The sequence below is a fragment of the Hirundo rustica genome, chromosome 7, assembly GCF_015227805.2.
Source record: "Hirundo rustica isolate bHirRus1 chromosome 7, bHirRus1.pri.v3, whole genome shotgun sequence".
NCBI lineage: Eukaryota > Metazoa > Chordata > Aves > Passeriformes > Hirundinidae > Hirundo > Hirundo rustica.
The window spans coordinates 1,063,637-1,087,627 of NC_053456.1; the positions used below are offsets into that span (position 1 = coordinate 1,063,637).

The 23,991-nt window shown below is 53.9% G+C and overlaps 1 protein-coding gene across 1 annotated transcript in view; it reads right to left on the bottom strand.

Moving 5' to 3' along the window:
• KCNJ3 (potassium inwardly rectifying channel subfamily J member 3) overlaps positions 1 to 23,991 on the bottom strand; it is a 33,118-nt gene that overhangs the window by 7,278 nt on the left and 1,849 nt on the right. The window contains exon 2 of the mRNA XM_040070172.2: positions 20,021 to 20,237. Within this exon, the coding sequence (XP_039926106.1) occupies positions 20,021 to 20,237 (217 nt within the window). The remainder of the gene's footprint in view (positions 1 to 20,020; positions 20,238 to 23,991) is intronic.

Here is a 23,991-nt window from a genome sequence, read left to right on the forward strand (position 1 = left end):
GGGAATGTTCCCCTGGAGAAGGGAAGGATCCAGGCAGAGCTCAGAGCTCCTGAAGGGGCTCCAGGAGAGCTGGAGAGGGGCTGGGGACAAGGGCACAGGGAATGGCTTCCACGTGGATGGGAGATTGGGAAGGAATCCTTCCCTGAGAGGATGCTGAGGCAATTTTTCCATAAAAAATCCGTTTTGATTAAAGGGACGAAAAAAACCCAAAACAAAACAACCAGCACTTCCTGAAACGGAATACACAAAATGCATCCTAAAGGTACCAAGCATAAAAACCCTTTTTCGAATCCGTGAAACTACCGCAGAATCCCGGAATTATTTGGGATGGAAGGTGATTAAAGACCATCTAATTCCAAGCCATGGACAGGGACAACTTCCACTATCCCAGGCTGTTCCAGCCTGGCCTTGGACACTTCCAGGGATCCGGGGGCAGCTACAGCTGCTCTGGGAGTTTTGATGAATAAATTTCATTAAAAAATGAAAATAATTTGTTATGCATTTAATCCATTAATTCATTGTTAATTTAATCCATGAAATCTTCATGGATTTAATGAAGATCCTTGGGGCACTTCCAGGGATCCGGGGGCAGCCACAGCTGCTCTGGGAATTTGAATCCCTGGGAATTCCATCACACGGAGATTTAACAGCTGAAGTCTGTGTGCACGAGGGAGCCCAGGCGATCCCTTAGATCCCTTCCAACCCAAACCATTCCAGGATCCCGCGCTCCCGTGGCTCCGGGTCACACTCCTGCCACTCAGACGCGGTCTTATCCCAAACATTTTGTTTCTCCTCGCCCCGAGGAGCAACCCCAGGCTCCTGCCCCGCTCCTCAATCCAGCCACGGTGTTTATCTCCATCCCACAAACACCTCCGGCCTCATTCCCGCTGTTCTCCCGCAGCATTCCTGACATTTAAACCGTGACACCAGAGGTATTTTCCTTATCAGCCAGGGGCTCTTTCTGATCCCTCACACCCCCGGATTTCCCTGGCGCCCTCAGCACCTCATCCCGCTCTTTGCCAGGACCCTCCTCAGCCCAGAGCACGGCAGGTTTCCAAAATCCCACGTCCTGCTGCTGCTCCCACATCCAGGGGCCAGGGATGCGACAGACTGCCAGCAGGCGAGGAACATCACGGGTTTTGTATCAAAAAAAAAAAAAAAAAAAAATAAAGAGGGGAAAATGAAAGTTTGGCAGCCTCCAGCGCTGCCCTTCCAGGTTTTCCACCCTTTGGGAAGAGCAGAGGCAGGAGCAGTTATTACCCGCTGGTTTTATCCTCACCTGGTGGGTTGGGTTTTTTTGGAATCCCAACCCCAGGCTCTGCTCCGCTCCTCTCCCCCACGGCCGGAATGCGTCAGGGCTCTCCTGGGAGCAGGTTTTGCATTCCCGGAGCCATCTGCCATCCCCCCGCTCCCACCCGCCCGGGATTGACTCAGCGGCGCCAGAGGGGCAGGAATTCATTCCCTGCTCCTGCTGGGAAGGGCAGCGGGGAGAGGGATGGGGAGAGGGATGGGGACGGGATCAAACGGGCCTCGGATGGCAACTGGCGCTGCCCGTCCATGCCCTGGAAAAACGCAGGGGATGCTCTCCAGAGCTCCCAACGGCCCCAGGTGTTCCCAGATCCCTCCTGGCAGCGCAGACCCATGGAAACATTCCTCAGGTGTTCCCAGATCCCTCCTGACAGCGCAGCCCTATGGAAACATTCCTCAGGTGTTCCCAGATCCCTCCTGACAGCGCAGCCCTACGGAAACATTCCTCAGGTGTTCCCAGATCCCTCCTGGCAGCGCAGCCCTACGGAAACATTCCTCAGGTGTTCCCAGATCCCTCCTGGCAGCGCAGCCCTACGGAAACATTCCTCAGGTGTTCCCAGATCCCTCCTGACAGCGCAGACCCATGGAAACATTCCTCAGGTGTTCCCAGATCCCTCCTGGCAGTGCAGCCCTATGGAAACATTCCTCAGGTGTTCCCAGATCCCTCCTGGCAGCACAGCCCTACGGAAACATTCCTCAGGTGTTCCCAGATCCCTCCTGACAGCACAGCCCTATGGAAACACTCCTCAGGTGTTCCCAGATCCCTCCTGGCAGCGCAGACCCATGGAAACATTCCTCAGGTGTTCCCAGATCCCTCCTGGCAGCGCAGCCTTATGGAAACATTCCTTAGATATTCCCAGATCCCTCCTGGCAGTGCAGCCCTATGGAAACATTCCTCAGGTGTTCCCAGATCCCTCCTGACAGCGCAGCCCCATGGAAACGTTCCTCAGGTGTTCCCAGATCCCTCCTGACAGCGCAGCCCCATGGAAACATTCCTCAGGTGTTCCCAGATCCCTCCTGACAGCGCAGCCCTATGGAAACATTCCTCAGGTGTTCCCAGATCCCACCTGACAGCACAGCCCTATGGAAACATTCCTCAGGTGTTCCCAGATCCCTCCTGGCAGCGCAGCCCTACGGAAACATTCCTTAGATATTCCCAGATCCCCCCTGGCAGCGCAGCCCCATGGAAACACTCCTCAGGTGTTCCCAGATTCCCCCTGGCAGCACAGCCCTATGGAAACATTCCTCAGGTGTTCCCAGATCCCTCCTGACAGTGCAGCCCTATGGAAACATTCCTCAGGTATTCCCAGATCCCACCTGACAGCACAGCCCTACGGAAACATTCCTTAGATATTCCCAGATCCCTCCTGGCAGCGCAGCCCCATGGAAACATTCCTCAGGTGTTCCCAGATCCCTCCTGGCAGCGCAGCCCCATGGAAACATTCCTCAGGTGTTCCCAGATCCCTCCTGGCAGCGCAGCCCCACAGAAACATTCCTCAGGTGTTCCCAGATCCTTCCCAACAGCGCAGCCCTATGGAAACATTCCTCAGGTGTTCCCAGATCCCTCCTGGCAGTGCAGCCCTACGGAAACATTCCTTAGGCTGAGCAGAGGATTCCAGGCTGTTTTGGGTTGGAAGAGAAATTAAGGATCATCCCATCCCATTCCCACCCCAGCCATGGCAGGGGCACCTTCCACTGTCCCAGGGATCCAGGGGCAGCCAAAGCTTCTCTGGGAATCTGTGCTGGGAGAAAACTCCTTAGTGGACAGGGCTGTTGGGCCCTGGCAGTGCCCATCCCTGCGGGAATTCCAAAGCCCCCTGGATGTGCGGACACGGGGCAGTGGCAGTCTGGGAAGGGTTGGATGAAGCCCAATCCAGAGGGATTTTCCTAAAACAAAAAGAAAGGAGCTGGTTGTGTTTTTCATGGAGTCAGGGCTCCGAAGAGCAGCTGGAAGGGATGAAGGGATTCACTGTGGCTCGATGTTGGGAATGGAGGGGAAGAGCCAGGGGAGAAGGGAATGCTCTGTTAAATCCCAGGGAATTGCTGGAGGTCAGAGCAACCCCTGAGGGAAACCTGGAATCAGTGGGAAAGCAGGGGGGAAAAAAAAAAAAAAAAAATATATATATATATATATACATATATACACACACACACATTTACACAAATTTCTGCTCTCCAAATGAAGATATTTACACCTGGGGGCCAGTGAGAAAGGAGGGGGGGAAAAAATTAAAAAATAATAATAAAAATATATATATTTACACTAATTTCTGCTCTCCAAATGACGATATTTACACCTGGGGGCCAGTGAGAAAGAAGGGGGAAAATAATAATAATAAAATATATATTTACACTAATTTCTGCTCTCCAAATGAAGATTTACAGTGGGAAAAGAGGGGGGAAAACCCCAAGATATTTACACAAATTTCTGCTCTCCAAAGGAGAAGATTTACACCTGGGGGCCAGTGAGAAAAGAGGGGAGAAAAAAATATATTTACACAAATTTCTGCTCTCCAAATGAAGATATTTGCACCTGGGGACCAGTGAGAAAAGAGGGGGAAAAAATTTTTTATATATATATATATATATACACACACACACACAAATTTCTGCCCTCCAAATGAAGATATCTGCACCTGGAGACCAGTGAGAAAAGAGGGGAGGAAAAAAAAAATATTTACAGGAATTTCTGCTCTCCAAATGAAGATATTTGCACCTGGGGACCAGTGAGAAAAGAGGGGGACAAAAAAGATATTTACATAAATTTTTGCTCTCTAAAGGAGAAGATTTACAGTGAGAAAAGAGGGGGGAAAAATAAATATATATATATATTTACACAAATTTCTGCTCTTTAAAGGAGAAGATTTACACCTGGGGGCCAGTGAGAAAAGAGGGGAGGAAAAAAAAAATATTTACAGGAATTTCTGCTCTCCAAATGAAGATATTTGCACCTGGGGACCAGTGAGAAAAGAGGGGGACAAAAAAGATATTTACATAAATTTTTGCTCTCTAAAGGAGAAGATTTACAGTGAGAAAAGAGGGGGGGGGGGGAAAAAATATATATATTTACACAAATTTCTGCTCTTTAAAGGAGAAGATTTACACCTGGGGACCAGTGAGGAAAAGAGGGGAGGGGGAAAAAAAATATCTTTACAGGAATTTCTGCTCTCCAAAGCTGATCCCAGCCCTCGCCTCTCCGCCGCGCTCCTCCAAACACCCACCCGGCCATATGGGCTCAGCACCGAAATAGAGCTTCCCTCCGCAGCCCTAAAAACACCCCCGGGCCTCCAGAGACGCCTTCCTGGAGGGAAAATCCTGCTCCCTGCGCATGGAAAGGAGCGATTTACCCGCCCGGACAGCGGGCAGAGCGCTCCAGGATCCGGGGATGTTCCCCGAGCGCTGCCCCGCGCCGGCATCCCGCCCTGGAGACACCCCGTGGAGGGCGGATGGTCGGGAGACGGAGCTGAAAGGGAACGGAGAGGCAGCGGCCGCTTTCCGGGCTGGAAACGATCCCTACCAACAGCAGGGATCGCCCGCCTCCGATTGTCCGGAGAAGATGTGGAATGCCCTGGAATCCCTGGAAGCGTCCAAAAATGATCCCTACCAACAGCAGGGATCGCCCGCCTCCGATTGTCCGGAGAAGATGTGGAGTGCCCTGGAATCCCTGGAAGCGTCCAAAAATGATCCCTACCAACAGCAGGGATCGCCCGCCTCCGATTGTCCGGAGAAGATGTGGAGTGCCCTGGAATCCCTGGAAGCGTCCAAAAATGATCCCTACCAACAGCAGGGATCGCCCGCCTCCGATTGTCCGGAGAAGATGTGGAGTGCCCTGGAATCCCTGGAAGCGTCCAAAAATGATGCCTACCAACAGCAGGGCTGGTACTGAGAGGGATCACCCGCCTCCAGTTTTCCCAAGAAGCTGTGGAATGTCCTGGAATCAATCCCTGGGATCCCTACCAACAGCAGGGCTGGTACCAAGTGGGATCGCCCACCTCCGATTGTCCCAAGAAGATGTGGAGTGCCCTGGAATCCCTGGAGATATCCAAAAATGATCCCTACCTACCACAGGGGTGGTACTGAGCGGGATCACCCACCTCTGTTTTGAGAAGCTGTGGAATGCCCTGGAATCCCTGGAGGGCTGGAATCCAGCAGGGCTGGTACCGAGAGGGATCACCTGCCTCCAGTTGTCCCGAGAAGCTGTGGAATGCCCTGGAATCCCTGGGATCCCTACCAAGAAAAGGGCTGGTACCGAGAGGGATCGCCCACCTCCAATTGTCCCGAGAAGATGTGGAATGCCCTGGAATCCCTGGAAGTGTCCAAAAATGATCCCTACCTACCATAGGGGTGGTACCGAGAGGGATCACCCACCTCTGATTGTCCTGAGAAGCTGTGGAATGCCCTGGAATCCCTGGAGATATCCAAAAATGATACCTACCAACAGCAGGGCTGGTACCAAGAGGGATCACCTGCCTCCAGTTGTCCCGAGAAGCTGTGGAATGCCCTGGAATCCCTGGGATCCCTACCAACAGCAGGGCTGGTACCGAGAGGGATCGCCCACCTCAGATTGTCCAAAAAAGATGTGGAATGCCCTGGTATCCCTGGAGGTGTCCAAAAATGATCCCTACCTACCACAGGGCTGGTACCGAGAGGGATCACCTGCCTCCAGTTGTCCCGAGAAGCTGTGGAATGCCCTGGAATCAATCCCTGGGATCCCTACCAAGAGCAGGGCTGGTACCAAGAGGGATCGCCCACCTCCAGCTTTCTGGAGAAGATGTGGAATGTCCTGGAATCCCTGGAGGTGTCCAAAAATGATCCCTACCTACCACAGGGGTGGTACCGAGCAGCATCACCCACCTCCAGTTTTCCCAAGAAGCTGTGGAATGTCCTGGAATCCCTGGGATCCCTGCCAACAGCAGGGCTGGTACCAAGAGGGATCACCCACCTGCAATTGTCCCAAGAAGATGTGGAGTGCCCTGGAATCCCTGGAGATATCCAAAAATGATCCCTACCAACAGCAGGGCTGGTACCGAGAGGGATCACCCGCCTCCAGTTGTCCCGAGAAGCTGTGGAATGTCCTGGAATCCCTGGGATCCCTACCAACAGCAGGGCTGGTACCAAGAGGGATCGCACACCTCCGATTGTCCAAAAAAGATGTGGAATGCCCTGGAATCCCTGGAAGTGTCCAAAAATGATCCCTACCTACCACAGGGGTGGTACCGAGAGGGATCACCCGCTTCCGATTGTCCCGAGAAGATGTGGGATGCCCTGGAATCCCTGGAGATATCCAAAAATGATCCCTACCAACAGCAGGGCTGGTACCAAGAGGGATCGCCCACCTCTGATTGTCCAAAAAAGATGTGGAATGCCCTGGAATCCCTGGGATCCCTACCAACAGCAGGGCTGGTACCAAGAGGGATCACCCACCTCCGATTGTCCGGAGAAGCTCTGGAATGCCCTGGGATCCCTGGAGATATGCTGCTCCCTCCCCGCGGGTTCGATCCCGGCTGGCACAGGGACACGCTTTCCTGGAGCAGGGGAGGAGGCGATCCCGATCCCGATCCCGCAGGCAGGGAGCGTTAATTAGAGCCCCGGCCCCGGGATGTGATGCCGCGCAGCAGGATCGTTATTCCCAGGAGGATGGATCCGCCTGAGCTGCGCCGACACCCGCCTGCCTGCCGGGGTTTCTAATTTTGCATCCAAGCCTTGCCTGCCCTCCCCATCCTGCTGATTTATCCCCAGGCTGCCTGGAAAGCCTCCGAGCCTGGAGCGGGTTTTTTGCCATTTTAGGGCAAACGGTGCCTTTTTCTTTTTATTATTATTAATTTATTTTTTTTTTCCTCCTGTACTGCTCGGCATTTATGACACCGGGAATTCTGGCTAGGGTTCTTTGCCTTTTCCCATCCCGAGTGTCAGGGCGCTGCTTTGCTCCCAGGAAAAATCCTGCTGGGCCGCAGAGGCGCTGCCACACCCTCGCAGCATCCCAGAGGGGTTTGGGTGGGAAGGGACCCTAAATCCCTAAATCCCTAAATCCCACCCCCGCCGTGGGACATCTCCCACTGCCCCAGGCTGCTCCAGCCTGGCCCTGCACGCTTCCAGGGATGGGCATCCATGGAATATCCTGTGCCAGGGCCTCCCTAGCCCCAAACCCAGGAATTCCCTCCCATCCATCCCTGCCCGCTGGCAGTGGGAAGCCATTCCCTGTGCGCTGTCTCTTCTTGTCCCGGGTCCCTCTCTCCAGCTCTCCCTTGTCCCAGGAGGTGTCCAAGGCCGGGCTGGACGGGACTTGGAGCCCCCTGGGACAGTGGAAAGGGGCAGGGCTGGACTGGGACGGGCTCTGAGATCCCTTCCCACCCACCCCATCCCGGAATCCTGTGATTTACGCTCCTGGGTAGGAGCCGCTGCCGCTCCTGTTCCCAGCCTCCGCCTCATTCCCAGCTGCCCAGTCCGGGAGGAGGCCCCAAAGCAGCCACCGCACCCCATCATCCCAGCCCTTCCGCACCCCAAAAGCGCATCCCAACGGGAATTCTGGAATTCCCTTTGCAGCAGCCCCCCCGAATCCAGCTGCTCCAAGGCGCACCTGACCCACCTCGGGCCGCTGGAATGCTGGATCCCACTCCCTGGAAAGCGCTAATTGCTTTGTTTGTGTTGTCGGGCTCTGGCGCTGAGCTGCTGCGCGCTAATGAGCCATTAACTCCCAATTAGGAGCCGCTCTCGGAGCAGAGCTCTAATTCCAGGCAGTTCTGCTGATGAATTAATCACCAGGTGAGCTCAGCTGCTGCCTCAGAGCCAGGCCTCCAGCGCCCCGGGAATGGCATTCCCTAAATATTGGTCCCGCAGACACGTTCCTGTGGGAATACAGAAACATGAAATTCCAGCATGGGCCAGGAGGAAAGGGATCTTAAACCCCATCCCAACCCGCCCTGGGCACCTCCCACCGGCCCAGGCTGCTCCAACCCGGCCTTGGATCTTCCAGGGATCCAGGGGCAGCCACAGCTCCTCTGGGAATTCTATTCCAGGGCTTCAGCACCCTCACAGCCGGGAATTCCTTCCCAATATCCCATCTGCGGCGGGAATCCGGGATGCTGTCACAGGCATCGTGAATCAAACCACAACTCCAGGCGCGTTCTTCACGCACCCTTTAAAGCCTTAACCTCTTCCAGGTTAAAAACAAAAAAAAAAGGGAAAATCCCCCTTTTTTTCTGGCTGAAGTCCTTGGCACAAAGCACTCCATGAATTTTTCCGAGTTCTCCGGCCCTGCCCGGGTCTGGCTGCAGAGCAGCACTGGGAGAAGCCGGCGCAGAAATGGTGGGGAATATGAAATCGTGGGGAATATGAAATACCGATCCCAGCTCCTCCATCACACGGAGCGCTGAACGCGGAGTCAGCAATGTTCCACTGGGGGAAATTCCAGCCCCGTGCCCCGGGAATTTAAAGTGTCAGCAGCACGAGGAGGAGCAGGAAAGGCTCCAGAGGAGCATTGGGAACGTGCTCAGCTCCACGGGAACAAGGATGGGCAGAGGAACACTACGGAATAAAAAGGGCAAAGGCAGGGATCATTCACAGGGATGGGAGTTTGGGAGTTTGGAGAGCTCTGGGATGAGCTTTTGTCCGGGACTCGGAGCGTGGCCCAAGCTTGAGCCAAGCCCAGGATCCAGGAACCACCGCACATCCACAATCCCAGGATCCCCAGGCTGGAAAAGATTTCCAAGGTCACCGAGTCCAAGCTGTGCCTGATCCCACCCTGTCACCCGGCCCAGAGCCAGATGGGAAACTGGGAAGGAATTCCTGGCTGGGAGGGAATTCCCAGAGCAGCCGTGGCTGCCCCTGGATCCCCGGGAATGCCGCAGGACAGGGTTGGATCACCCTGGGACAGTGGGAAGTGGCACTGGATGGGATTTAAGGTCCCTTCCCACCCAAACCGTTCCAGACCCTGTGATTCCGTGATCTTTACTGCCCTTGCACTGACAACATCGTTTAAATTTAAACACGTTCCGATTCTCGGTTACACCGAGAATCCCAGAAATATTCCAGGACATCCCACGCCCACCTCAGCCCACCTCGAACCCCTGGAGAATCCAAAGCTGGGGCGCGGCCAGGAGCAGGGAGAGCAGGAGGACAGAGACCCCTCCCTGCGGGACACATCCCAGCTCCTCCGCCACAACCAATCTTTATCACGGCATTCCTCCCCGAGCCGCGGCCCGAGGATCCGGCTGCAGGCACGGATCGATGTCCTAACGAGGAGAGGAAATCCCAGCAGGAAAACCGCTGCTCCAGGAGCCGGCCTTGCTTCGGCTCCACTCATCTCTGCACCTCCTGCTTTTCCTTCCCTGGACCTGTCCCTGTGGAGCAGGAGGGGATTCCTCAGGGGATCGCGGTGCCTGACTCACACAGATAATAATTTTTCCCTAAAATCTAACCTAAACCTACTTTTTTTTTTGTTGGTTTTTTTTCCAGTTTGAATCCCTTTTCCCCTAAGTATCGGTTTGCTCGCTGAAGTTTTAGGGGTTGTTGTGGCCGTGGCAGCTCTGCACCCCGTTTAGGAGGGGTGGGAGCAGCCGTGGGACCTCTCAGCATCCCAAAGTCATCACTGCCACGAATCCCGGAGCATGGAATGGTTTGGGTGGGAAGGGACCTTAAATCCCATCCCATCCCACCCCTGCCATGGCAGGGACACCTCCCACTGTCCCAGGCTGCTCCAGCCCCAGTGTCCAACCTGGGGCGCTTCCAGGGATCCAGGGGCAGCCACAGCTGCTCTGGGAATCTGTGCCAGCCCCTTCCCACATCCAGACAGGAATTCCTTCCCAATATCCCACCTAAATCAACCCCAATCCCCCAGTTTAAAGCCACCCGCTCCTGTCCTTGTCACGCTCCGTGAGTCGTCATCCTCTCTGACAAACCCCGAGCAGAGCGAATCCTTGCAGCAATAAATAATAAATGCTATTAATAAATGGCAACAGACGGAACACAATCCATAACAGCAGCCGGAATTCCGGCAGGAGGGGCAGGGCAGAGGCACGGGGCGGATCCGGGAGCAGCAGAAGCAGAGGGTGATTCCAGACTCCAGCCCAGGCTGCATCCCGCTGCTCACAGCCCCAGGGATAAGGGCTGAGCCTGCTCTGCCCCACCATCCATCGATCTCCAGATAAATCCACTCCCTGGAGCTTTTCCCTGTCTGAGGGCACAATCCTTCGTTTCTTTGCTGGTTCTTATTTCTATCCTGCCAGTGCTGAATGCAGGGGCAGCCACAGCTGCTCTGGGAATTTCCAGTCTCCCACCCATCCCTGCCCTCTGGCAGTGGGAGCCATTCCCTGTGTCCTGTCCCTCCATTCCTTGTCCCCAGCCCCTCTCCAGCTCTCCTGGAGCCCCTCCAGGAGCTCTGAGCTCTGCCTGGATCCTTCCCTTCTCCAGGGGAACATTCCCAGCTCTCCCAGCCTGGCTCCAGAGGGGCTCCTTGGCTTCCCCGGATCTCTCCAGCAGCTCCAGCTCCCCGTGGTGTGGGAGCCCAGGGCTGGCGCAGCTCTGCAGGTGGGCTCTGGGCCGGGCACAGGGGCAGAATCCCCCCTTCCTGCAGCCCCCAGGCACCTGGACACCCTGATCCAGGGCCCTGCTCCGGCCCTGCCCGGATTTGGGGTGAAATCCTGGGGTTTATCCCAGCACAGGGGCTCCGCTGGCAGCTCTGGGGTTTGCTCCAGGGACCCTCTAAGGCTGGAAAACAGGGCCAAGGAAGTGTAACAAATACTGCAGTTGGAGCAGGGAGCTGCTCCCGGCACCTCTCCCAGCGCTGGAACGGCACTCCCAGCTCCAAACCTCTGGAAACGCGTCACGGGCACTCATGGGCTTAGTCTGGGGTCCCAGGTGAGCTCAGAACAGGGCAGGACGATGATGATGATGATGATGATGATGATGTTCCCTGGATGCCTCCAAGGGCAGCTCATGCTCGGTAAAGAAGGAGCAGCTTTGTCTCCACGCCCCAGGAAGGTTCCGGGATCCCCGGAGCGCCATTCCTGCAGGGATGCAGCCCCTTGGCAGGAGCAGCGGGGCAGGGAGGCAGGAGGAGCCCCCACAGCCCTCCAGGCCCTCTCCAGCCCTCCGAGAATTCCTGATTCCTCCCGACACTTTGGACGCCGCTCCTGGAACGTCCCAGCGCGTCACCCAGGCCCGGCCTCTCCCCCTGCTGCTGCCAAGAGCTTTTATCATCACCAGCAGCTAAACCGGAGATTTCCTCCTAAACCTCACCCTCAGTCCAGCCCGAGAGCTCTGAGCTGGCTCTGAGCCAGGCCTAAACCCTCCTAAACCTCACCCTCAGACCACACTGAGAGCTCTGAGCCAGGCCTAAACCCTCCTAAACCTCACCCTCAGACCATGCCAAGAGCTCTGAGCCAGGCCTAAACCCTCCTAAACCTCACCCTCAGACCAGCCCGAGAGCTCTGAGCCAGGCCTAAACCCTCCTAAACCTCACCCTCAGACCATGCTGAGAGCTCTGAGCCAGGCCTAAACCCTCCTAAACCTCACCCTCAGACCACACTGAGAGCTCTGAGCCAGGCCTAAACCCTCCTAAACCTCACCCTCAGTCCATGCTGAGAGCTCTGAGCCAGGCTAAACCCTCCTAAACCTCACCCTCAGACCAGCCCGAGAGCTCTGAGCCAGGCCTAAACCCTCCTAAACCTCACCCTCAGACCAGCCCGAGAGCTCTGAGCCAGGCCTAAACCCCAGCGGGGTCACGCCAGCCCTGAACTGGGAGCGCCCAGCTGGGACAAACCCGGCAGGACAGCGGGGCCAGGACCGGGATCTTCCCTCGGGATGAACGCCCAGGGATGGGAGTGTGGGAAGAGCTGGGGTCCTGCAGATGGGGTGGGATGGGAGAGAGGGGCTGGGAGGGAAACGGGGCTGGAAGGGGCTGGGGAATTCCTGAGGGAGCTGGGAAGGGGCTGGAGAATTCCTGAGGGAGCTGGGAAAGGGCTGGAGAATTCCTGAGGGAGCTGGGAAGGGGCTGGAGAATTCCTGAGGGAGCTGGGAAGGGGCTGGAGAATTCCTGAGGGAGCTGGGAAGGGGCTGGAGAATTCCTGAGGGAGCTGGGAAGGGGCTGGAGAATTCCTGAGGGAGCTGGGAAGGGGCTGGAGAATTCCTGAGGGAGCTGGGAAAGGGCTGGAGAATTCCTGAGGGAGCTGGGAAGGGGCTGGAGAATTCCTGAGGGAGCTGGGAAGGGGCTGGAGAATTCCTGAGGGAGGTGGGAAAGGGGCTGGAGAATTCCTGAGGGAGCTGGGAAGGGGCTGGAGAATTCCTGAGGGAGCTGGGAAGGGGCTGGAGAATTCCTGAGGGAGGTGGGAAAGGGGCTGGAGAATTCCTGAGGGAGCTGGGAAGGGGCTGGAGAATTCCTGAGGGAGCTGGGAAGGGGCTGGAGAATTCCTGAGGGAGCTGGGAAGGGGCTCAGCCTGGAGAAAAGGAGGATGCAGAGGGATCTTTTCCCTCTCTGCAATTCCCTGACAGGAGGGGACAGCCGGGGGGATTTGGGATCTGCTCCAGGGAACAGGGACAGGAGGAGAGGGAACGGCCTCAGGCTGGGCCAGGGGAGCTCAGGGTGGATTTTGGGAACAATTCCTCCATGGAAAAGGTGCTCAGGTGGAATCCCCACCCCTGCAGGGGTTTCACAGACAGCCCCACAGCACATCCCGCTCCCCACACGCTTCCCAGAGAATTCCAGGGGCTCAAAACCCTCCGAAGGCAGGAGGAGCCCGGAGTTCACCACGAGGGGAGCTCAGGGGATGTTTGTGCCTTTCCAAAAGGAGACATCGGAGTGCGGCTGCCCGGGGATTGCACCAGCTGCCCCGGGAAGGCCAGTTCAGCTGGAATCACGGAATTCCAGCACGGCTCAGGCTGGAAAAGCCTCTCAGAACATGGAATCCAACCCTCCCCAGCACTGCCCCGTGTCCCCAAGCGCCGCATCCGCAGGGCTTTGGAATTCCCCCCAGGGACGGGGATTGTGCCAGGCCTGGACAGCCCTATCCATGGAGGAATTTTCCCGAATATCCAACCCAAACCTCCCCTGGCGCAACTGAAGGCCATTCCCAAGCCACGAGCCAGGAGGGAGCAGCTGGAATATTTCAGCCACGGAACTCCCCCGCTGCGCAGAGCTGTAAATAAAGAACAAGGAGCGCAAAGCGTGTCCAGGCCGGGGAGCAGGTATCCATGGAAAAGCCGGCTGGGCGTTCCCGGCAGGTTTGCAGGGACCCTGCTGCGGATTATTGGAACCATAAATAAATAACTCGGAGCAGGGATCAGCGGGCTGCCGGCAAAAACCGCTGACAGCAGCACCCATAATTCACCCAGGGCAAATATCCAGGGAAAACTGCTCCGCCAGAGGATCCGGGAGGTAAAGGAGGAGTGGGAAGGAGTCGCTACGGAGAACAAATGGCCCGGATTTCAATGGGATAAAGGATCCGGGGAGCCACTGCCCGACGAGGACGGGAGGGAATGGCGTTAAACAGAGGGATTTAGGTTGATCCAGGTGGGATATTGGGAAGGAATTCCAGGATGGGCAGGCCCTGGCACAGATTCCCAGAGCAGCCGTGGCTGCCCCTGGACCCCTGGAAGTGTCCCAGGCCAGGCTGGATAAGCTGGGACGGCGGGAAGTGTCCCTGCCCAGGGAATGGGATTTGAGGTCCTTCCATCCCGAACCATTCCAGCCCTGAGCAATCCAGCGCCGCCGGAGCGCTGCAGGGTTTTGTCTGTCCACGGATTTCTCCAGGAGGAGCGGTCCGGATCTGTATTTAGCCAGCAGCATCCCCACATCCCGGCACTCCAGGAAAAAATTCCGGCCCTTTGCCTTCTGCTTTCCCACCCGCCTGCCCCAGCTGCAGCAGGACACAGCTCCCACAGGGAGCCGGATATTCCCCTTTTCCCTGCTCCATCCCCCCCGGCTCCCGGCGGATCCGGAGCAGGGATCAGCTTTGGGCGCTCCCCAGAAAAGGCGGCTCCTGCTCAGCCCTCCAGCAATATTCCATGGAAAAACGGGGCTCTGCGGGGAGCCTGCTGATCCAGAGGCTGCTGGAGCAGAAGGAATTCTGCTTGATCAAGCGTGAGCAGGGAGCTTTGGCAGAGCGGCGGTTTCAGCTCCGTCGCCGGTCTCTGGGATTTTCCATGGGGAAAGGGGAGCTCCCGCCCGGCTCCGGGTCAAAATCGCTCCCGAAATTTCTCTCCTGGGCCTCCAAAGAGATCTCAGGGAGAAAAGGAGGGAGCAGGCAAGGCCTGATGCGGAGAAATGTGGGATTTTTGGGGAATTGCTGCCTCGGGCAGGAGGAGGGAGCGTTATCCGAGATAAAAGTTACGTAAGGGATGGATCCCAGAATCCCAGACTGCTCTGGGTTGGGAGAGACCGTAAATCCCATCCCATTCCAGCCCTGCCACGGCAGGGACACCTCCCACCATCCCAGCCTGGCCTGGGACACTTCCAGGGATTTGCTGTCCCCAGATTCTTCTCTCCCACCGGCTGCATTTTCCCAGCGCATTCCACCTTTTCCTCAGCTTTAAAAATCCTCTTTTTTCCCCTTTTTCCAGCTCAGCAGCCCCAGGGGAGCAGGAGGAAGCTGGAGCTGAAGGTCCCAATCCCAGGAAATCCTGGCTCTGACAGGGCCAAACGGGTTTGTCCACATGACCAAAAAAACATTGGATTTTCCAATGGATGTCCTGTAACGGCAGCGCTGGGAAAAATATCTGCGGGACGTTCGGCGCTGAGAGTTTTAAAGGAATATTTTATCATGCTCAAGCTGCGCTGAAAATTATTAAAAAATAAAACAAATGCAATTCCAGAGCCACTTTCACTGTGTGAAGTGCTGAATCCCCTTTTCCTACCAACAAACGCACAAAAAAAAAAGTCCCAAAATCTGAATGGAAAGACAGGAAAAAAAAAACAACCCCATAAATAAATCGACCTGCAAAGGTCCCACCCAAACCATTCCGGAATTCCGGGATTTTGTGCTCCGCCTTTAAAGCTGCAGAATTTGTGTTGAGGTTTTCTCACCAGGACAATCCCATTTTGAACGGAACTGTGGGAATCCTGGTCGTTTTTGGATCTGCCCCAGCTCTTTCTTGCCTCAAGTCGCTGCATTCCGAGCTCACCCCCGTGGATCCGGGAGAACCCTTCCCCCGTGGGTGCCACAATTCCAGCTTTTCCATGTTTTTTAAAAGCAAAACCAGAGGAAAAGGCCTTTGATGCCATTCCCTGCTCCTTTAATTAAAAAGCCTGGCAGGCTCCGGAGTTCTTTAATCAGCAAACCACGGGAAGAGGCTTCCAAAATAAATTTAATGAGTTTGGGAGAGGGATGCACAAACAATTCCAGCAGGGATTTGCCTGTTTCAGATTCCCAGTAATGGCTCATTTTCCAGGAATTTTAGCAGCTTGTCAATAAATTGCAGGACAACACAAAATGACGAAGGGTTGTGTAATCCCAAACACATCCCAGAGGCAAATCCCAGCAGGAAAATCCAGGGTGAAAGTCAAATTCTCTCCAGGAACGGCACCAGGGAGCTCTGCTGGCAACGGAGCCTCCAATTCTCCGCCCCAACAACGGGGAATGAGGACAAAAGGTTTGGAAAATAAACCCCTGGAATGCTCTTCCCAGCTCCAGGTTATCCTAAGAATGGTGGGATGGAAGAGACATCCAAAAATAACCCGGAATGATCAGCACTGACCTCAGGAATCGCCACCAGCTCCGGGTGCTGAAAGGCCACGGGAGCATCTCCACCGGGAAAGGCTCCAAAAAATGGGAACAATCCCAGCGCCAGAGTGGGGCTGGGATTGGGAGGGGCTCGGAGCACTGCCCTGGCAGGAGTTCCAGGTCATGGAACGCTGGGATCCAGGGGGAGCCGATCCCGGTAATTACTGCAATTAAAACCCTCCTGGCTTTCGGGGGGACGAGCGCATTCCCAGCCTCCGCCTTCTGCCGGCCGGGCTGGGAGCGGGAAGGGAGCGATGGACCGGGAACAGCGGTGCCCGAGGGGTCCTGGGGACAGGAACCCGCTCCAGGGAGCGCTGGAAAAGCTCTTCCAGCCCTGGGCTGACGGAATTCCAGCTGATCCCGCTCTGCAGGGACACCTCCCACTGTGCCAGGCTGCTCCAGCCCGGCCTGGGACACTGCCAGGGATCCACAGCTGCTCTGGGAATTCCATCCCAGCCAGGAATTCCCAATTCCCAATCTCCATCCAAACCTTCCCTCTTTTAGTTAGAACCCATCCCAAGGAATCACCTCCATCACCCTTGGCCGGGTCTGACTCCTAAAATCCCCCTGAGAGGAGACGCTTCCCTGAAGGAAAAGTCTGGCTGGAATGTGGGAAGGGAAGGAGAGCGCAGCTCAGCCCTGCTGCTCTCCCCACGGAATTCCAGGCAGGATCAGGAGCTCCCAGCTTCCCTCCTCCCTGCCGGAATTCGCTGGATCCGCCATCCCGCCTCTTTTCCTCCGAACAGCCCCAAGCCTGTGACTGAGCAGGGCAAGGAAAGCAGGAAGGGATGTGGATGTTTCCCAAAATTCGGGCTGCACTGAGGAGGCAGCACACCGGCTCCATCCAGGCCGGAGGCATCCCGGGAAAACCCTTTGGATCCCGTTTAACCAGGGAAGGCGTCGGAAAAGGGGGATTCCCATCGGCCGGGCGGGATTGATCAGCAAGAGGATCCCGCTCAACTCACCGGGAATCTCCCAAAAAAACCCCTCCAGTGCCTCTGCACAGCCAAACTTCTGGGGGATGTTTCCTCCTTATCCAAACCCCTCGGGGCTGGAGCTGATCAAAGGCAAGGATTAAAGCAGGGAAGGAAGTTCAAGGGAAAAAAACTCCTCCCAGGCACCTGCTGGAGCCAAGCAGGAGGCTCCGAATCCACGGGAAAAGGCAGAGGTGCCGCAGAGCGCGGATACTCCGATCCCTAAATCCCGGTTTATTGTAAATATCAGAGGGAAAAGCACCCAACACTTCCGATCCCGGCTGTAATCTGGGCGGGAATTGCAGCACAGGGAGATAGGGGAGGAGTGCCATGGGAATATCCTGGGAAGCGGGAAAGAAAAGAGGATCCTGCGGTGATTGAAGGAGGGAAAGTGAACAGGGGAAAACATCTTTACAGCCAGCCTGGAGGCTCCAGATCCATGGAAAAGACAACTCCAGCCAGGGATGCTGGGATTCCTAAATCCCTGATCGTTACAGATGTAAAACAGGGAGGGAGAGACACATCCCTGAATCCCGATCCTCCCGGTGCCCGGAATTCCCTCTTATTTCTTATCCCGTCCCTGGATCATCTGCTCCCAGCTTTCCTGGCCAGGGCAGGGTCTGGACAAGGTGGTCCAGCTGGATTCCTTCCAAATTATTCCAAAAAGAGGGAAAAAAACCCAAAAACCAACCTGGGATTTGTAAATTTTTAAACTTTTTGCAGGTCAAAGCCGAGTCTGTGACCGTTGCTGGCCTTCATCCCAACCCCAGGCTCACATCCAGCCCTCCCCTTCCCTCTGCTCCCACCGGGAGATTTTTCCACCTTCCCAACCCTTTCGTTCCCGCCCCGGTTTTATCCGGATCCAGCACCTTTTGCTCTATTCTGCCCAATTTTCAGCTCGGCTCCCCAAAAAAATAGGTCACCACACTTGGAACCTCATCCCAATTAGGCTTTAAAGACACAGAAATTCCCTTTTTTTTTTTTTGTTTTCCCTGTATAATTTCCAGGTCAATATTATTTCCCAAAACAAAGCCGGGGTTTAAAATTCCAAGAGTTGTTTACGAGAGAATTTCCTTTTTTCTTCCCTCATTTTGTTTGGAATTGATTTTTTTTTTAAGGAATAAAAACAATAAATGCGCCAGGTCAAGCCCGCAAGTTTTTCGTGAGCTTTTTCCAGGGCATTTTTATGGAAATATCACGAATTTTTTAGGGAAGAAGCAGGGATTCTTTAGGGAAATATCAGGGAGGTTTTAGGGAAGTGTCAGGGGGATTTAGGGAAATAGGGAGATTTATGGAAATGTCAGGGAGTTTATAGGGAAATATCAGGGAGTCCTTATGAAAATATCAGGTTGTTTTGGTTTTTTTTAGGGAAGTATCAAGGAGGTTTTTAAGGAAGTATCAGGGAATTTTTAGGGAAATATCAGGAGAGATATTTATGAAAATAACAAGGAGTTTGTAGAGGAGATCTTAGGGAATTATCAGGGGGTTTTTAGGGAAGTATCTGAGGAGTTTTATGGAAATATCAGGGAGTTTCCAAAGGAATATCAGGGAGTTTCCAAAGGAATATCAGGGAGTTTCCAAAGGAATATCAGGGAGTTTCCAAAGGAATATCAGGGATTTTCCAAAGGAATATCAGGGAGTTTCCAAAGGAATATTAGAGAGTTTCCAAAGGAATATCAGGGATTTTCCAGAGGAATATCAGGGAGTTTCCAGAGGAATATCAGGGAGTTTCCAGAGGAATATCAGGGAGCTTCCAGAGGAATATCAGGGAGCTTCCAGAGGAATATCAGGGAGCTTCCAGAGGAATATCAGGGAGTTTCCAAAGGAATATCAGGGAGTTTCTAGGGAAGTACCAGAGGGGTTTTAGGGAAGCATCAGGGAGTTTTCAGGGAAGCATCAGGGAGTTTTTAGGGAAGCCCACAGAGGATTCACCTCCCCCTCTCTGGGCTGTGCTCTCCTGCCCTGGGAAATCAGGATGGGAACACTGAGACTCCACAACACCGCCCAAAACGGGATCAACGATATCCCGAACATCCAGCAGCTGGGAAAACGCGGGAGCACCTCGTCCCAGCCCCAAAATCCATCCCCTTGGAGACAAACCCAGCTCCAAACCCCGGTGTGGAGCAAAACCCAACCCCTCCTGCCTCCAAACTCCTCCAACGGCGCCCAAAGCCGCCGCCGGCGGTTCTCCTGGGACAGCCGGGAATTCCGGCCGGGAATGCTGGCACTTACCTGTCACCCTGGTTTTTCTGAGTTTTTTAAAGCCTTTTGATTGTTCATAAAATGGAGTCAGACTTTTTAGCTTCTGTACAATATTGGGAGCAGTTTCTGCCTTTTTCTCACACGTGTAACATAAACCAATCCTTTGTTTTTCATTCCCTGTCCTTTGTTTGCACATTTCTAACCTGAAAACAATTGTAACTGACAGCTGGTCTGGCCATTGGGCTGGGAGGTGAAAACTCCAGAAGCCAATCCACAGCCAGACCCACAATTGTATAAAAAGTAAGAAATAAAACAAAGAGGTCTCTCTCAGCCTGGACTCAGCTTTGAGGTGGACGGAGAAACCTCTGCTCTGCAAAACCTCTTGTCTGCGTGTGGCTGCTGTGTGTGTCTCGGTGACAGGCGCGGGGTTCTCCCGGTGTTACCCTGGCTTTTCTGAGTTTTTTAAGGCCTTTTTGAATTTTCATAAATGGAGTCAGATTTTTCGTTACTGCACGATATTAGGAGCAGTTTTCTACCTTTTCCCACAGATGTAACGTAAACCAATCCTTTGTTTTTCATTCCCTGTCCTTTGTTTGCACATTTCTAACCTGAAATCAACTGTAACTGACAGTTGGTCTGGCCACTGAGGCTGAGGGGTGAAAACTCCAGAGGCCAATCCACAGCCAGACCCACAGATGTATAAAAAGTAAGAAATAACCAGGCAGAGGGGCTCTGGGCTGGGCTCAGCCTTGGGCTCTCTCAGAGGAACTCTCTGCCCTGTGGAATCTCTCGTCCCCGTGTGATTGTCCCGGTCACACTCACCCGTGGTCTCCACGATGCCCTCGAGGATGACGACGATCTCGAACTGCTCCGTGTGCATGCTGCGCTGCGAGAGGTCGTAGAAGGGGCTCTTGGAGTCGATGACGTGGCAGATGGTGAGCGGGGACACCAGGAACAGCTGGTCAGCCCCGGTGCTGAACCCCACGTCCAGCTCCAGCTGATCCAGCGGCAGGAATTCCCCCTCCGGAGTCTGCCGGGACTGCGGGGGGGAGACAAGGAGCGGGGAGCTCGGAGGTGCTCATCCCCGGGCTGGGAGTGAGCTGGGATGGTGGAATTCCTGCCCGTGGGATGGGATCGGGGTCCCTTCCCCGCCCAAAGCTTGCAGGGCTCTGGGATTCCAGCAGGAATCGGGGCGTGGGGACACGGGGGGATCCGGGGGAACGGGGAGGGGAGGAAAGCGTGGAGCCCCAGAAAGTCTGGGTTGGAAAAGCGCTCCAAGATGGATTCCCAGCCATTCCCAGAGCTGCCCCAGGTCCCCGAGGGACACATCCAGGATCTGAAATCCCTCCAGGAAGGAGACTCCATCCCAGGATCTGAAATCCCTGCAGGAATGTGACTCCATCCCAGGCTTCGAAATCCCACCAGGAATGATTCCATCCCAGGATCTGAAATCCCTGCAGGAATGTGATTCCATCCCAGGATCTGAAATCCCTGCAGGAATGTGATTCCACCCCAGGATCTGAAATCCCTGCAGGAATGTCCCTCCATCCCAGGATCTGAAATCCCACCAGGAATGTCACTCCATCCCAGGATCTGAAATCCCACCAGGAATGAGACTCCATCCCAGATTTTGAAATCCCTATAGGAATGTGATTCCATCCCAGACTTTGAAATCCGTACAGGAATGTGACTCCATCCCAGGATCTGAAATCCCTGCAGGAATGTCCCTCCATCCCAGGATCGGAAATCCCTGCAGGAATGTCCCTCCATCCCAGGATCTGAAATCCCTGCAGGAATGTCCCTACCTCCCAGGATCTGAAATCCCTGCAAGAATGTCCCTCCATCCCAGGATCTGAAATCCCTGCAGGAATGTGACCCCATCCCAGGATCTGAAATCCCTCCAGGAATGTCCCTCCATCCCAGGATCTGAAATCCCTCCAGGAATGTCCCTCCATCCCAGGATCTGAAATCCCTCCAGGAATGTCACTCCCTCCCAGGATCTGAAATCCCTGCAGGAATGTCCCTCCATCCCAGGATCTGAAATCCCTCCAGGAATGTGATTCCATCCCAGGATCTGAAATCCCTGCAGGAATGTCCCTACCTCCCAGGATCTGAAATCCCTGCAGGAATGTCCCTCCATCCCAGCCCTGGGCAGCCGTGCCAGTGCCTGACCTCCCTGCCCCTTCCCATGGAAAATCCTTTCCCAGTCTCCCGTTTATCCAGCCTGTCTCCGGGCTGAATCCCCCCAGGTCGCTGCCCTCCCGTCCCCGGCTCCATGGAATTCCCGGGAATGCGGCACATCCCTGCGGCCCTTCAGGCGCTCCCGGCTCCGGCTGGGATGTCACAGCTCCCAGCTGCTCCCGGGGAATTCACTGGGAATTGCTCAAACCCGGGAAGGATCCAACCCCAGGCAATTCCAGAGGGAACATTTGGAAAGGAATTAACCCCGAGTGGCTCCTTTGCTCCGAGCGATGACGGGGGGGAAAACTCAGGAATTCTGAGAGGTATCCAAGCCCTTTCCAATCCCAAAAATCCATCCCCAAACTCCCATCACAGCGAGAGAGGCTTTGCACAGATTTCCCACTTGGAGGCTTTGGGGTTGGTCGGCAGGAAAAACGAAGGAACATTTCACTTCCCCCATGGATTGGGATTTCCAGCTCCACCCACTCCTGCAGGAAAAGAACCTTTTCCATGACAAAAACCCTTCCCAAAGGAATTCCGAGCCCCCGGGGGGGGCTGCACCTCACCTGGCACAGGTGAGACCCAGCCCGGGGGAGGAATTCCCGAATTCCTGCTCCACGTTCCCAAAGCTGGGAATATCAGGGAGGCTTGGCAGCGCCCTGGGAACAGGGATGGATCTCCCTGCTTTCCTCTTTTTTCCTCTTCAGTTTCCCATTTATTGGTTTCCTTCCCCCCACTTTTTTTCCCTTCTCCCTCCTTTTTTTTTTTTTCTTTTATTTCCTTTTTATTTCCTCCTTTGATTTTTCCTTTTTCCCATTTCCTTTTTATTTTCCTCTAATTATCACCCCTGTCCCCAATCCCTTCTATTTTCCTTTCCTTGCTTTTATATTTTCGCCTCCTTTCATTTTCCCTTTATTTTTTCCCCTTTCTCCTCTTCTTCCCTTTTTTTTTTTTTTAAATTCCCTTTTTTGGTCCTTTTTTTACCCTTTTTAATTCTTCCCCTTTCATTTCCCCTTTCCTTTTTTCTTTGAATTTTCCTTTCTCCCCGTTTTTCATTTTATTTTTTTTCCTCTGATTTTCCCTCTAATTTTCCTTTCCCTCGCTTTTTTTTCATTTTACTTTTCCCTTTTTCCCGTTTTAATTTGCTCTTTTCCCATTTTTTCCTTTTTTCCCCCCTTTTCTCCTCCTGATTATCCTTTTCCACGTTTTTTTCCCTTCCCTTTTTTTTTCCCCAGGAGTCCTGGCTCGGCCCTGCTTTTCTTCCAAGCACAAACCTTTCCTTTCCCATGTTTCAAATCCAGGGAATTCTTTTGGAGCCAAGCTAAGTTTGAAGCTCCAGCTTTCAAAATTCCCTGTCTGGCACTTCCAGAGACAAAAAAAAAAATAATAATAAAAAAAAGCAATTTTCAAATGCTGGACTGGAAATGACTCGGGTTTGATCTTTTACATTTTGAAACAGATGAAATTGTTTAAATATATTTATATTTATGTAGTATGCAAATATATATGTACAAATGATTAAATATTTTAAAATAAACGGTTATAAATTACATATTGTAAAAAATAAATATATTTATGATTGCACATTATATAAATCGATGGTATGATGTAATCTTGTTTTCTGTATTTATATATAAATATGTATATATAAACAATATTTATAATATAATAGTTTGTATTAAATAGTATATTGCGTGTATACTTATGTGATTGTATTAAATGTAATTATTGTTTTTATTACACAAATTTAATTATTTTCTAATAATTTTATCATAATAAATATTGATAAAATAATAAAATATAATAATTTTAAAGCTATTAAGGTGGTATTTTTGGGATTTTTTTTAGGAATTCTTTCCCTATTTTAGGTACAGAGTCCCTCAGGGTTTAGGAGACCCAAGTCCTGATCCTGAAATCCCATGGGAAATGGGGATTTGGGAAAACGGGACAAGGACAGGAGCCTCCCACAGGGCTGAGCATCATCCCTGGGGAGCAGGGAGGGAAATCCAGGGGGATTGTCCCGGGAATGGGGACCCTGCCCTGCCCTGCCCAGCACCCACATCCCCTGGGAATGGCACCCCAATTCCTGCCAGGACACTCACATTCCCTTCAGGATCCCTTTCCCATGGAAGCAGCACCCGCATTCCCTGCAGGGCACCCGTCCCGAGGGAAGAACACCCCAATTCCCGACACAGCACCCACACGTCCCGAGGGAAGGGCACCCACAGTCCTGCCAGGATAATACCGCCATTCCCTGCAGGACACCCGCATTCCCTGCAGAATCCCCTTGCCATGGAAACAGCACCCGCATTCCCTGCAGGACACCCATCCCGAGGGAAGGGCACCCCAATTCCCTGCCTGGCACCCATCCCGAGGCACCCACATTCCCTGCAGGACACCCATCCCAAGGACAGGACACCCCGATTCCCTGCGGGATGCTCCACATGCAGCAAACGCCCGCTGAGCCGGCTCCTTCTTCCTGCCTGCTCCATCCCCATTCCCCATCCCCAATTCCCCATTCCCAATCCCCATCCCTGATTCCCCATTCCCAATCCCACATTTCCCTCTCCCCTCTGGATCCGCCAGCCTCAGACCGACGCCGGCTCTCCCCA